The following is a 15,630-nucleotide window of genomic DNA, read 5'->3' on the forward strand; positions in this document are numbered from 1 at the left end:
AACTTCCATTATTTCAAGGGGTAGAAGCAGTCTAAAATATTTTAGGTCAAATTTTTCCCACAGTTGTGTAGGTATATATTTGACAGGAGAATTTCACTCATCCCTGTTAACTAGACGTTTTTCAAATTCTCATGCTCTATCTTCAGAGTCTTATTTTGGTTAGCCTTTGGCATTTTTTACCATGGCTTTCATAGTTACCATTTAAAAGAAAAAAATCCCTACTACATACAGAATGACCATATTACATTATTAGAGGTCCTTGGTATATGGGAATATCTGAGTACCGCAGCATAGTGACTTGGCAAATGACTGCTTTCAAATGGGAGCCACTGTAGGTATAGACTGTTCTTGGCAAAAATACCAATGTGTTGAGCATGCAAATATCTCATTATGATGAATCAGTCTTTATTATTTTGTAACGTAACTATAAATAAGGAGCCAAAAATGCACTCACTACACAACAGCAGCACTTTAAACATGTTTGTTTTCAGAATCAGGATCATTACCTAAGTTGGAAAACTTAGTGAAGCTCCAGCCTTGTGATTCTGTGTTTTCATTAAGGGCTAGAAAGGGAGTTCCAGGCTATATGCAGGCTGCCTGGTTTTGGGATTTCACTGGGCTAGTTCCTGTAGCTCTGCCGGTGACCCACCTCATTAAACTACATGACTTGCCATTTGCACTGTTTAACCATGTGATCTTGCCTTCCCTGAAACCCTTATCGTACTTAGAACAAGAGCTCTGTATTACAGTGTTTTGATGTTTTGAATTCATTCTTAATGCGCCGCACCTAAAGCACATGTAGTGATAGAGAAGATACGGTTCACACATGCATCCACAGATAAAAAGGATGTTTGATTTACAGTCCCTGTATTGCCTTTAAGAGTTCTGAAATTTGTTACGTGTTATTTTCCTTGAATATATAGAGGTATATTTCAGTAGAGCTTTGTATGGATGCTGGGTATACTGTAAGTTACAGTATCAGAATCTTAGTGTGTATACATACGTATGCTGGTCTGATACACGGTATGGGGAAAACATCTTGAATGGAAGTACCTTGATTAATGTTTGGGTTGATTGGCTCTTACAGAACTACTTTACAATGGGCTGTCCAGGCCATTTTAGCCTATACCTTTTGGAAAAAAGGTTTTTGTTAGTTTGGTGCTCATTTTGATTCAGTTTTACCTTCTGGATGATTTTATATTATACAATGTATGTATATTCTGCTTAATTGTATTACAGTTTTATTGGAGATGGTTCTGTTATTTGAAGGATCTACCCAGACATCTCAGTGACAGGGATTCTAACAGTTTTAACACGTTTAGTATCACACAATTACTGCACAAGATAAGACCTCAAACCCACAGTCCCAGTGATTGCATAAAGTGTTTACATAAAGTATCTTTCAGAATAATTGCTTCTGGCTGAAAGGAACCTCTCATAATCTTTCCAAATAGATGTTATTTGTAGCTCCGTTCGTTGCCTATTCTTGCCTCAAAAGGTAGTGGGTCTGAAATCACACTGAAGTGTAAGAGTTCAGATCAAAGCTGTCATATGTGTGAAGTGTTTTAAATAAACTAAGCTGATTTATAACTTCTTACTTTTATGAGCATAATATGGTTGTGCCATTAAAATTGTCTAAAATAACTGACATAGAAAAAGCCAATTGCTTCAGCGAATTCAAGCAATTGCAGGTTTGCTCTCTTATTTTTTCGCAAACATGCTGTAAGTGTAATAGGAGATTATGCACTTTCATTGATGAATGTGTACTCTGAGCTATTCTGGAACACTGCACAAATTAAGCAATTGAAATCAGGGACGGTTGCACATAATGTACGCTGCCTAGAAAGCACTATGGACTCTTTAAGTGTATATGGACTGCAGAGTAAGATATGTACTACAGGAAAAAAAGAGTACAGTAACAGAAAAGCTCAGAGGGATGAGAGTTGACAGAACATAAGTGTCAGGATTTGACGGGAAAGTTCCTGCTTGACTTTAAGCCTTGAGCAAGGATCAAACTGTAAAATGTCATGACTTTATTAATTAATTTTTTTCCATTTTATTTTTTGTTGTAAAGCTGGAAAGATGGCCTTGGATTATGTGCACTTATCCACAGACACCGACCTGATCTTATTGACTACTCCAAGCTAAATAAGGTCATCAGTCTGGGTGGTACAGCATGCTGTCCTGCAGTGATTTGGCTCACTTCTGGTTTGCTTAGCATGTTTTCTAAAAGACAAGCTGAGGAGTGCATACTAATTCTGACTGGCTTTCTAAGCTCCCTCCAAAAAAAACAGTGACATGGAGGAAAGGACCTCATGACTGTGCTGTGTCCTTCTTTCCTTCCTGTTACAACGACTTCAGCATTTAATTGCAAATAATCTGGTCCTCAGCTGCCAGGCAGTTGTTGAAGTCTTTTACACTACCCAATATGGATGTTAAATCAAATACATTGGAAATCTCTATTCACCACTGATAGTATTGTACAGCCCATGTTGTTTTGCATCTGGTGTAAATGACTGTAGATTGCAGAGCAGTAAACAATGACATGATTAATCCTAAGATTCCTTAGAACAAACACTACCCTTGCTAATCAGGAGTACGCAATAAGTTACTAGTCTTACATAGAAACTATTCACCAATTCTTAGATTAGACTTCTACCTATACTTCCAGACAAGTGGAAATGAAACTGATATCCTAACTTCCTTAGGTAGTACCTCACAGGGATTACAAAACTATTTTATTACAGTGTGCTACTCATGGCAAAATGCATGTTTTCTAAAAGATACCAGCCACTTTGGTTTGAGAGGGAGGAATGAGGAGCAAGTAATGTCAGAATTTCTGGGTATCATCACTGAAGAATAAAACCCAGAAAGAAACTGGAATGTTGTCGTTTCACGTTAGCTCTCAATACATATGTACTATTTTCTGCTCTCTGGAATGAATGCATCTTGAGGTCTCACATAAACACCAGTAAAACAGAAAGCTTAATCATGGTTTTAATTTGTTGAGTGCAACTTTTCATTGATGTGGGAGACTGATAAATCATAGACCATATTTTCCATTCCATGCCCTTCCATTACAAATTGATTTTACTAGTGGAATCAACTGTTATCAGAAAGCCTTTGATGAGGGAAAAGATAAATGAATGAAATTATTTGAAAACTTAGTCTGCTTTATATATATGTTAAATTTATGCTGGGGTCCCCAAGGTGTGCAGTGATGAAAATTCAATGAACTTATTCCTAAACACATAAGATTTTAATTTAGGCAGTTGCTAAGACATCTGCAGATCTAAACCAAAGGGCAAAATATTAGCTATCAACACCAGCTTATTCTCTAATTCTGTATACAACCTTTCCTACAGATAAACAGATTCATGGAATGACTAACCTACCTGTCTCTGTGTACATGTGCTTAAGTATGGCACAAACAGAGGTTAGTTTGATTGAGTTTGTGCTTTGAAAAGTGGTACACAGTACTACAGAACTTCACAGTATAACCATCCTATATATGAGTGCTGAGAAGAAAGAATAGAACATAAGCATATCTGCTTCAGCATTACTATTTCCCTCTTAGAGGTTTCCAAAATAAGAACAGGTCAGGTTTCAAACCAAGGCTGAACTGTGGCATGTAAAGCACATGCAGAAAAATCCTAAAATAGATCTTGCTTTTCTGCCCTGGCTGTGTTTGATTGACTGCTCATTTTGGTTACATTAACAGCTGTCTTGGTGTCTTGTTTCTTGGTTTCTTATCTCCTGCATGCTGCCTTTTCCTTTTCTCACCAATGTGTTTTGTGTGAACTTATAGCTGGAAAGATGGCCTTGCTTTCAACGCCCTTATCCATAGACACAGGCGTGATCTTCTTGACTATGACAAGTTAGATGAGGTATCTCTTTAGCTGTAGCAGAGATTTTTAGTTACTATGGCTTGTAGTTTTGTTTAAAAGGATGGGTGATGGAGATCTCCAATTATTCAGAAGTTGCTGTGATTTTAAACAAATCCTTTACCAGTGGAGCACTATTTACTCATAGACTTAGTAACAAGCACACAAATAGGAGGTGCTCATCACTCATCCATAAGCAAAGTGTTTTAATCTAGTCAATAGGTCTCAGTTAGATTTAGCTTATTTTTGTCCCATTTAATTTCAGTAAGAGTTTTTGTATACACATTTAGCAAATGTTGTATTGCACATGGTGTCTTGTGTAATAGCAAAAATAAGTTCATGGGTTTTAAATATTGTCCACATTTTAAGTTCCTCTTGATGTCAATGATACACAAAACTGCTAAATGATGATAGAGTGAGAACTTATGATTAGTGAATTTGTATTCTATTACACCCAAATTGTTAGGTTTCAAAAAGTAAACTTTTCTTCATAACACATTTTATTGAACATGCAGCTTTTAAAGGAAAGGCTATCTAGTATGATATGTTTATAGAAAGACGTGTCATGGGCATTACTAGTTATGATAGCTGGCATATGTATGTGCATGAGGAATAGACTTCTGTGAAACTTAAATAATTGCTGTGATTCCATAGTAAGTAATCTTTCTAAGTTAATTTCAAAGTAACAAAAGAATCATGCTTGAGACAAGATCCCTTTATAGGAAGTGTTTGTATTCAAATGGAAGCCCTGGAAATTCCCTACAGAAAACCTGTTAACATTTCTTTCAGTGCCCTCCAGCATCTCTAACTTTGCTCTTCTGTGTCCTGTTTTCCCAACCTCTTTCTGTAGACATTGGCATTGTTCAGAGTGGCTATGATCATTTAGCAGTTTGTGAATACATGAAAATAATAATAGCATTAATGGCATGAACTGCCATTTCACATAGGGTGTTTTCTCTCCAAGCTGATACGGGAAGGCTGCCTTCAGAGCAGCCCTAATCTGACATGCTCTTCCATTGTCAGCAATAGCTGTCTGTAGTGTAAGACATGAAATGTGTGCTGTTTATCTGAACTGTGCACATTGCTCCCTTTCTCTTTCCTTCAAAAACCAAAATCAAAATCTCAAAACCAGAGGAAGTTCTTGAATTTCCACAGCTCTCAAATTCAATTTATAGAGGCATTACAGATTTGTCTGTCCAAGCCAAAACTGGGAAGTTTTGCTCCTTCTGGAGAACTGTTCTTCTGTCTGTGCTTGCTTCTTCTCATGCATACACCTGACCAACAGAGAACTCAGTAGAATTCATATCACTGTAATATAACGCAAAGTAGGTATAAAAACATGCAGGACTAACTTTGTGATTAATGGTCTAGTATAGCCTACTGGACCAGTGGCCTTGACTGTATGTATTACTGCTATACTTCATTCAGAATTGGCTCAGAATTATGAGTGTACACTGCATATGTTACCTATGTTCCCCTCCAGAATATATTTGCAGCAGAGTCCTTGTATGTACCTATTAGTGGTACATAATAGAATCATAAAATTGTTTAGGTTGGAAAAGACCTTTAAGATCATCAAGTCCAACCGTTAACCTAGCACTGCCAAGTCCACCACTAAACGATGCCCCTAAGCGCCACATCTACACGTCTTTTAAATACCTCCAGGGATGGTGACTCAACCACTTCCCTGGGCAGCCTCTTCCAATGCAATGCTTGACAACCCTTTCAGTGAAGAAATTTTTCCTAATATCCAATCTAAACCTCCCCTGGCGCAACTTGAGGCCGATTCCTCTTGTCCTATCGCTAGTTACTTGGGAGAAGAGACCGACACCCACCTCGCTACAACCTCCTTTCAGGTAGTTGTAGAGAGCGATAAGGTCTCCCCTGAGCCTCCTTTTCTCCAGGCTAAACAACCCCAGTTCCCTCAGCCGCTCCTCATAAGACTTCTGCTCCAGACCCTTCACCAGCTTTGTTGCTCTTCTCTGGACACACTCTAACACCTCGATGTCCTTCTTGTAGTGAGGGGCCCAAAACTGAACACAGTATTCGAGGTGCGGCCTCACCAGGGCCGAGTACAGGGGCACGATCACTTCCCTAGTCCTGCTGGCCACACTATGTACACTAAACAATAGCTTATTACTATTTTCTTTTGAAAGTATAGCAGTGGGTAGACCAAAAGTTCATATACCTACACTCTGCTTTTTGAAGAACAATAGTTGTGACTCCAGTTTACAGTTTTGAAAAACAGAGTAAGTTTTAGTGTACCTACTGTAGTCTTGCTTCAAGGAAAAACTTCTGTCTTTGACTAGTTGTGTTTTCTTCTTTAATGCAGGATGACCCCATAGGAAATATTAACCTTGCCATGGAAATTGCTGAAAAGCATTTGGATATCCCTAAGATGTTGGATGCAGAAGGTGAGAGTTATATCTTACTGAAGTTTGTGTTACTCACAAGCAGGAGACAGTAAAACTTCTTTTGTTTTCTATCTAGCAAATTTTCAACATTACTTCCACATGAATCGTAATGGAGCAAGCTGCTTTGTTTTCAAACAATGTTTTCCTTCTTGTTCCCTGTGTATTGGATAATTTCACTCACTTTTTTCTTCATTCCTTATTGTTTGTTATTGTTTGTATTTATTATAGTACCTTGGGTCCTAACCTCAGCACATGGCCCTACTGCAATAAATGAGGTAAAATGCAGGATCGAACGATAATCCTTGCCTTTAAGAAATTAAAATCTAAGTAATAAAGGGAAATACAACTGTTAGCAGCTTAAAGCACATTCACTTTTTTAAATGTTTATGTGAGACAGCCAGAAATACAAATAGAAGTGTAGAACTTTCAAAATAGACTAACAACATGCCTCCTATGAGAGAGATCTAGGTTGAGGGAAGCATTTTTTTTGTTTTTTTTTAATTGTAAACCTTTTGCAGTGATAGTTTTAACATAGTCTCATGTTTGGTTTCTCCTATAATCTTTAGAGTTTGTTGACAAATAACAAGGAAATCTATTAAAGTTTCCTGAATTTCTTCAAGATAACCATACTTTTGTACTCCAGGCAAAAAATGGTGCCAAAATACTGGAATTTGCCTACACTAGTTCAAAGCATTCTTTTCCAAGTATGCAGACTCTGCTCTGGTGGCTTGTCAGTAGAGCAGTGATAACATAGGAATTATTCAGAGTACATAAACTCACTGTGTCTGCTCCCCTTGAAGTCTTCGGTAGGAAAGTTAGGCCAATACAGGATGATTTGGAAAATCCATGTTGTAACCTCTTCATTGAAGAGGTTTCTTGGTTTCACCTTCATGCTTCAAAACTAATTGTTTTCATTTTTTGAACAGCAATTCCCTTTTCAAGCACCACTTAATTATTTTACCCTGAAATACTGTGCAAGGAATAAACTGAAGTGCTACCTCCTTACCGTTGAACACCTCCTGCTATCATTCTCCTTTCCTCATTTTTTCTCTTCACATACAATGTAAGAAACCTTTTTCTTTCCTCACCAGATTTTCTGCACATTTTAGCCCTTAACTTACTATTCTCCTTCTTGGCAGGGGAGGGGGAAATGAAATCATGCTGCTTCTAACACCCCCTAAGTATTCACCATCACTTTTTATTCTCTTTACTTCCACTGTGTTCTCCGTGGAAACTTTGCAAAGTTTTGTTCACAATTATGTGAAGTAGATGCAAAATCAGTAAATACGTTGGTCCTGAACTCAGAAATCTCACTGTTAATATTAGAAATTGTCACCTCATTCCTGGGTCTTTTCACACCAGTATCCTCCCACTCCTTACATTGGCAGGAATCCTTGCAGCTTGCACTAGCATCATTCATCACTCAGCCATAATTAGTGTAAAACCACCTTTTTCTAGACTCATGAAATCATAAAATTGTTTAGGTTGGAAAAGACCTTTAAGATCATCAAGTCCAACCGTTAACCTAGCACTGCCAAGTCCACCACTAAACGATGTCCCTAAGCGCCACATCTACACGTCTTTTAAATACCTCCAGGGATGGTGACTCAACCACTTCCCTGGGCAGCCTCTTCCAATGCAATGCTTGACAACCCTTTCAGTGAAGAAATTTTTCCTAATATCCAATCTAAACCTCCCCTGGCGCAACTTGAGGCTGATTCCTCTTGTCCTATCGCTTGCTTCCTGGGAGAAAAGACCAACACCCACCTTGCTACAACCTCCTTTCAGGTAGTTGTAGAGAGCGATAAGGTCTCCCCTGAGCCTCCTTTTCTCCAGGCTAAACAACCCCAGTTCCCTCAGCCGCTCCTCATAAGACTTCTGCTCCAGACCCTTCACCAGCTTTGTTGCTCTTCTCTGGACACACTCTAACACCTCGATGTCCTTCTTGTAGTGAGGGGCCCAAAACTGAACACAGTATTTGAGGTGCGGCCTCACCAGTGCCGAGTACAAGGGCACGATCACTTCCCTACTCCTGCTGGCCACACCACTTCTGATACAAGCCAGGATGCTCTTGGCCTTCTTGGCCACCTGGGCACACTGCCGGCTCATATTCAGCCGGCTGTCGACCAACACCCCAGGTTCTTTTCCGCCAGACAGCTTTCCAGCCACTCTTCCCCAAGCCTGTAGCGCTGCATGGGGTTGTTGTGACCCAAGTGCAGGATCCAGCACTTGGCCTTGTTGATCCTCATACAATTGGTCTCGGCCCATTGATCCAGCCTGTCCAGATCCCTCTCTAGAGCCTTCCTACCCTACCTTTTCTGCCTTTCTCTGTTAAGTATTGAAAAGGTCCATTTTTACCAATGTACCATACCTTGATTGCACCCACGTTTACTCTTTCCTGCCATAATAGGGACAAAGCTATCAGCCAGCAAAGCCAAACTCTTCTGTGATTTATGCTATTAACTAAAAAGACAGACTGGCACAGGGATTGCAAAACTGTCACTCTCCAAGCTTTTCTTAGCACAAAATGCATTTCTGGACTGTGGTTCTACAGGTTTCCAATATATGTCAATACCCTGTCAGTCACAGAGATCCTGTGCTAATATACACTGTACTCACTCCTATTTTGTGACTGTCAGTGGCTGTGTTTAACTCTGGAATAATTCTAGTGATTTAGATGAAGTTGCTTTGGAGTGACAGTGAAGCTGAACCCAGTAGATCTGCCAGCCATGCCATCTGCTTGGAAGTTTCCACAAACCAGAAGGTAGCAATACCCTTCGGTACAGTCTCAGCCTTCAGATGTTTTGCCATTTCAGGGAGAATTATATCTTTTCCATTTACTGATTCCTAAAGCTCAGGTAGCTTTTCACCGATATCAGCAAACAGATGCAACCTGAATAATGGCGTATTTATTTTGAATCCTTACAGCACTGAGGTGGCATCATCAGCATAATCTAATGGAAGTACCTTGTGAGAATTTCTGAGCAGTTAACCCTCTTCTCTCTACACAGATGTAGTAAACACTGCCAGACCTGATGAAAGAGCCATTATGACTTATGTTTCCTGTTACTACCATACATTTGCTGGTGCTCAGAAGGTGAGATTGTAGAAGATGGATCAGATCTCATCCTTCACCTTCTGTCTTGTTTCTTTCAGCAATTTTTCCTCTTCTGATCTTTTCCTCACTAGGTACTAGGACAGCATCTTAGAGCTGAGCTCTTTTCCTGTTGCCTGATTTTCTCTGTGAGCCACTGTCTCGGTAGAGCCAATAGTAGTCTATCCATTTGTTCCATAGAAACAAACCTTCCTGTTTCATCTTTCTGTATATTTACTAATAATATCCAGTAGGTTTTTGACAGCTGGTTACTGAATGGGATAGAGGACATTATTCTCTTTAATTGAAATTGTGTGCATTCATTTGAAGCACCTTTAAAAATGCAAGATGAAAATAAGCTTATACTGAAAAAACAATTTCAATAGCAGAATGCCATCTTTTTTCTCCCTGCTGGATATTATTCCTGCTACAGATGTCAAAATCATCATAACAGATGCTCAGAAAATAAACCCTTCTCTTATGCTTTCAGGATTGTTTTTAAAATGTTAAATGCTTAATGGTAAGTACAAACAGCAACACAAAACATTGCTACTATGCAAAATAGACACAGAAACATATACAGACATCTCAGAAGAGCTCTGGAATCATGTCCTAATGAAAAGAAGGAAAATTTTAAAAAGCAAGGCAGTTCAGAGTTGGACATACTTCAGGTATTAGTAATATAAAGAATACTGATATATAATGCTAAGTTTATAATTAATCCACGTGCAATTCCAGAGAACATCTCCCCAGATCAAAATGTAGTCTGTCTTTCCTGTGTCTTAGTCAAAAAACCCCCACATTCTAAGTCACCAGACATACGCGTGCCAGTTCTTAAGCAGATAGTCCTGGTAAAATTAAGGTCACTCCCCCTGTGACAATACTGCAGGATCAAGCTTATTAAAAAAATTCCACCTCTTTGTAAGAGGTTATGTTGAATTTCTAGTGTATATTTTATTCTGTCAGCACCCATCAATCTAACACTAAATTTATTACAGCTTTGTAGAGTTTCTAGAGTACAGAACTATAGACAAGAAAACAATCAGAATGACACTATGTTGTGATTTTATTTATTCATCCTGTTTTCTACTCCTCGATTCTTTTTTTTGTTTTATTTTAATTTCTCCCCCCCCCTTGTAGATATTGTGAACACTCCCAAACCTGATGAGAGAGCTATCATGACATATGTGTCCTGCTTCTACCATGCTTTTGCTGGAGCAGAGCAGGTATTAATCAACTGTCCCTTCAGGTTGCTGTGTTTTTGATTGGTTGTTTCACATTTCCACTAGTTTATTAAAAAAACCTAATTTAGTACTTTGTGGTTTTAATTAACAATTGCAAGTATTACTAGAGCACTAATACTTGTTTTTAACCAACACTTGAACCTGTTTTATTTAAACGTTGTGTAGCAAGTTGAACTTCTTAATTCCAATGGACATTCCTGTTTCTAATTTTGGGTCTTTATTTGGTGATTGTAAAGACTATTTCAGAAAAACTGTATTTGAAGATTCTGTGAAATGGAGTTGTTTGTTGCTACATCAACATCTTATGCATTTGCTGCATAAAAGAATTTTTGACTCTTGGAGATTGAGACTATTCTAGTCTTATTCATGCTGAGTAGTAATTTAGGGCTAGATTTTCAAAGATGCCTAAAGATGCAGAAAGGCACAGAAGACATCCAGCACAGTTATTTGTGCCTGATTCCCACTGAAGCCAACGGAATTATCTGTGGATCAAAGTACTAGTATAAAAGGCAAGAACATCAGCAGCAGATCTGTCATACAGGATGGGATTCTCACTTACAAATGTGGCATTTCCCACTGTTCTGTTTCATACATTTCTAGCCTACAAACGGACATAACCCAACTTATGTGAAAAAAAAAAAAAATAAACAACCCTTAAAGTAGTTGATATTTTTCCTTCATCCTCAGGATTTAATTTCCCTTCCTGTCTGGTACGTCCCCTACACCTTATCACAGCACAGCTACGCTGTTGCACCCTCTTGCTTCTGGGTATGAAGGTTTTGCTATTCACGCAAAAGGAGGATTCCAGATACTCTGTAACACAGGAGTCTACATAGATACTTATTTTATTAGATATACTCCAGACTCACATTTGTATGAAAGTATAGATCTGTGATGTCAAACTACTAATGTAAATTTTAAATATGGCAAAGCTACACAGTGCCTTCACAAATAAATTTGGCAGGAGGCACGAAAAGATTTGCTGTCAGTGGTTGAGCTGCATATATTCTCAATGTGATGTGCAGATATAGAGTGGTCTGGGACTCCTGAATCACAGGCGGTGTCTTTCCAGTGTGGCTAACAAATCTAATACTTTTCTGGTGTGATTTAAAACAAAATAACCCAATAGGATAACTTTAAGAATGGCCTAAGTTGTCTTTGAAAAGAAAAGATTTATTAGACAACTATAATGGCAGTGTGAAATTCCCCCTTGTATAATAAGGCTTCATTGTACAACAGGGTGACTTCTGTGCTGATCTGTGCCTTATTCAGGCCATTGGAATCTGTGATTACAGAAGGAGGGTAAATATATATCTAAGTAACCTAGGAGCACAGATCAACAACTATAAAGCAATGATTTTTATTTGCAGCAGCCACAAATAAAAATCTCTCTCTTTCTTCAAGCTTGTACCTTTCTCAGAATGTGTTTATGAATATGCCCTGTTTATTTGCTGTGTTTTACAGGCTGAGACTGCAGCTAACCGGATCTGTAAGGTGCTTGCTGTGAATCAGGAAAATGAGAGGTTGATGGAAGAGTATGAGAGACTAGCAAGTGAGGTAAAGACAGCTGCATCTCTAATGCGGTGATAATTATGTTCATGAAATACTGAAAGCTGAAAGATTCTCTGCAAGACAGCAAAGTGAAGACGCTATGAGGGTAAATCTCACAGTGGTAGGGTACAAAACTCAGTTGCCCAAGATGTCAAGGTTCAGGTGACTCCTTTGCCACAGACTTCCTGTGTGACCTCCAGCAAGTCACTCAGTCTCATTAATGTGCCAAAAAGGGCGTTTTGAGAACTGTCATTGGTCTGCCCCAAGACCAAGCTTGCTGTCGCTGCAATCTCCAAAGATAGCCATCCTTGACGTCATGTGGAACATACAGGATCCTGTCACTCCAAGCAAGCCTGTTTGCTTTGTGTACTGCAAAGCACACCTGGACAGGGTCTGTCAGGGTGTTCACAATGCACCTGTGAACACAGGCAGCAAATGAATGAAGAAGGGGGCACATTGTGCTCCTCCTGTCCTTTCTTGGTAAATGGTAAATTTGTTGAGTCAGGACTACAGATGTGTAGTGCACAAGTGAGAGCTCCCTTGTCTTTAACGCATAACCTGCAAAAACATACTGAGATCATAGACAGAAAGACAGTAGTGCTACATTGGCACTAACAGACTTCTGAGTGAAGATTTTTATATGACCTGAGTTACTTGGCTGGTGTCTGTCCTGATCTCATAACTATGACTACTTGAGACATCAAGACCAATACTTTTGAAAGTGGCAAGTGATTTTGGGTAACTCAGGTTTTGAGTAATTAGCTAGAGACACCTTACATGTGTGTTCATCTTTCTAAAAATCTAGGTATTCTAGAAATACCTAGAATATCTGGGAAAATTAGTTAAAAAAGTATTGTTCAGCTTTGAAAATCTTGTGCTTACTTGCCATTAAGGCACTGATACCAACTGAAGTCAATAATATTAAAATGGAGCAAACTTGATTAGGATTTGTGCATTCAGTATGACCTGGTTTTGGTTGCTTTTCCATTGCCTTTATTTCAATTGTTTGTGCTGGTTTGAAAGCTTTTAGAATGGATTCGCCGGACAATTCCTTGGCTGGAAAACAGGACCCCAGAAAAAACAATGCAGGCTATGCAGAAGAAATTAGAGGATTTCCGGGACTACCGCCGCAAACACAAACCTCCCAAAGTCCAAGAGAAGTGTCAACTGGAGATCAATTTCAACACCCTGCAGACAAAACTGAGAATCAGCAATCGGCCAGCTTTCATGCCATCAGAGGGAAAAATGGTTTCAGTAAGTAAACGAGGCATCAATAATCTGTTCTCCTTTTTATCAATGTTCTCACAAAAATTTCAACTTGAAGGATTGAAATGCCATTTTAAGTCATCCTCAGAAACTTCAGTTTGTTGCACTTTATCAATATCAAACCACTCTTTTTACACATTCCCTTTCATTCTAGAATCTTGCTTTCTCTTAAGCATGCTCCTGCCCCTTTGAAGGCTTCCCAAAGAGCAAATTGTCTTGAGATGTGAGATGATACAGAGCTTCCTTTGGGAGTGTTATCAATACTTCTCTATCAATGAGGCCAAATATTGTTTATTTAAGCAAAACTCACAGTGGTTTCACTGTCATTTTGGTCATCAGACTTACAGAAACAGACATTGCTCAATATATGTTTCTGCTTTTTTCTACTTTTTAAAATTAAATTTTGTTTTTTCTTATGTCTGTGAAGGTAAGAATAGTCAGTACCAAGAATTCTCATCTGCTGATAAGTATCGTGAGCTGACTGTGGGTGAAAACATTTCCTGTGGAATATAGCAAACCTGTTTGTGTACTCTGATCTATCCTTGTGTTTTGGTTGCTCAGATTTGATAAACAGACGATTGCACTATCTGAAAAGGGACGTTGTCCACTCCCCATAGGCAGAAAATAAGGGCCCTGTTATTTCAGTTTCCTACTCATGCCTTTGAGTTTCCAAGGAAGCTCACAAAACTTTGTGCACCACAGAAAGTGAAATGAATTTGTATTCCAGATAAAATACGTACCAAATCCTCTTGATACTAATTATTTTGCCATTGTCAACTTCCGAGAGCAAAGCACTTTTATTCTGATAACAGATAGGTATGTCATAAAAGAACATGCACATTGTAAAATGGGAGGTAAAAGCAATATATCGTGAAGACACTGAACATGTAGCTATGCTTGGAAGCCATTTGTATAGAGGTTCTTTTCATGAACCCACCTGAATAGGACATGCTATTAGGAGCGGATATCTGGACTACAAGACTTTCTGAGCTGCCTGACAACATTTTCTATGATTCTGTGATTTTACAAAATCTGGACATAAAAACTTCTTTCATTGGAGCAAAATTGCGAATGAATCAGAAATCTGCAAATTTGGATAAAAAGAGATTATAGTTTCATCCCCCCTCTCCCATGTATTCTCTTCACAGGATATTGCCGGCGCTTGGCAGAGACTTGAACAAGCTGAGAAAGGCTATGAAGAGTGGCTGCTGAATGAAATACGAAGACTGGAAAGACTTGAACACTTGGCTGAGAAATTTAGGCAGAAGGCTTCCACTCATGAACAGTGGGCATATGGTGAGCAGAGATGGCTTTTCACATTTTTAATGTTTTAATGTTCAAAGTTGAACTGTCAGTGCTGAATATTTGCCAGCCAGAAACTCACTCGTAAGTAGTGTGGACAGTTTTAGAAACCTAAAATAATAACGGATAAAATTGCAGGTTTTGTTGACTATAGTCACGATACTAACTTGCAGGCATGTTGCTAATGAAATGTAACTGTAAAAATCATACTTTTGAGGTAGTGAGTCAAACTTAATGGGAATATTCAGCATTTGAATAGAGGCCATTACTGCTAGTGGATTCCTATGTATTTGTACACCAGCAATCCAACCAGAAACACAGTGACACCACTGGTTAAGCGTGAAATTATTAACAGAGTTATTCTGAGTTGATTATCTTTTGGTCATCATGATGTTTTGAATAGTCCACATAAACTACATGACAACGGACTCATTTCTGCTTTGCTCCATACCCTGGATTACACCCCAGTTACGGTTCTGTTTTTTAATGGTAACTTAACCTTAGGTATAGTTGTAACAGCTGTACAGTTGTAACTGGCATACAGTTTTGTTGGGGACCATTAAACATAGATCTGCTCTATCATCCTATTGTTTGCCGAACAACAGTCTTCCTGCTTCTGCCATGCTTCTGGCTTTTTCCAGCTAGAATCTTTTCACACTGTGAAAGTAAACCAGAGTCCATCCCCTAACACAGTTGCTGGAAGAATACAAGGCTGTAAATGGCTGCCAAGCAGATACTAGAAGGGAAACTACAGTGTTTATCAGCCCTGAGAGCCTATTTTCTGAGCATAAACTACTCATGGTGACGTTTATGGCTGTTATGTAGGGAAAACTTCACATAAGCTGGTACGTAGCAAGTGAAACAATAGTCCCTTC

The 15,630-nt window shown here is 38.8% G+C and overlaps 1 protein-coding gene across 1 annotated transcript in view; it reads left to right on the top strand.

Annotated features, from left to right (window-relative positions):
- The window catches only part of ACTN2 (actinin alpha 2), a 72,176-nt gene that overhangs the window by 34,583 nt on the left and 21,963 nt on the right, over nucleotides 1–15,630 (top strand). The window contains exons 6-11 of the mRNA XM_076334174.1: nucleotides 2,075–2,153; nucleotides 6,217–6,298; nucleotides 10,533–10,618; nucleotides 12,101–12,193; nucleotides 13,211–13,441; nucleotides 14,602–14,749. Of these exons, the coding sequence (XP_076190289.1) occupies nucleotides 2,075–2,153; nucleotides 6,217–6,298; nucleotides 10,533–10,618; nucleotides 12,101–12,193; nucleotides 13,211–13,441; nucleotides 14,602–14,749 (719 nt within the window). The remainder of the gene's footprint in view (nucleotides 1–2,074; nucleotides 2,154–6,216; nucleotides 6,299–10,532; nucleotides 10,619–12,100; nucleotides 12,194–13,210; nucleotides 13,442–14,601; nucleotides 14,750–15,630) is intronic.

Source organism: Aptenodytes patagonicus, chromosome 3, assembly GCF_965638725.1.
Source record: "Aptenodytes patagonicus chromosome 3, bAptPat1.pri.cur, whole genome shotgun sequence".
In the NCBI taxonomy this organism is placed as follows: domain Eukaryota; kingdom Metazoa; phylum Chordata; class Aves; order Sphenisciformes; family Spheniscidae; genus Aptenodytes; species Aptenodytes patagonicus.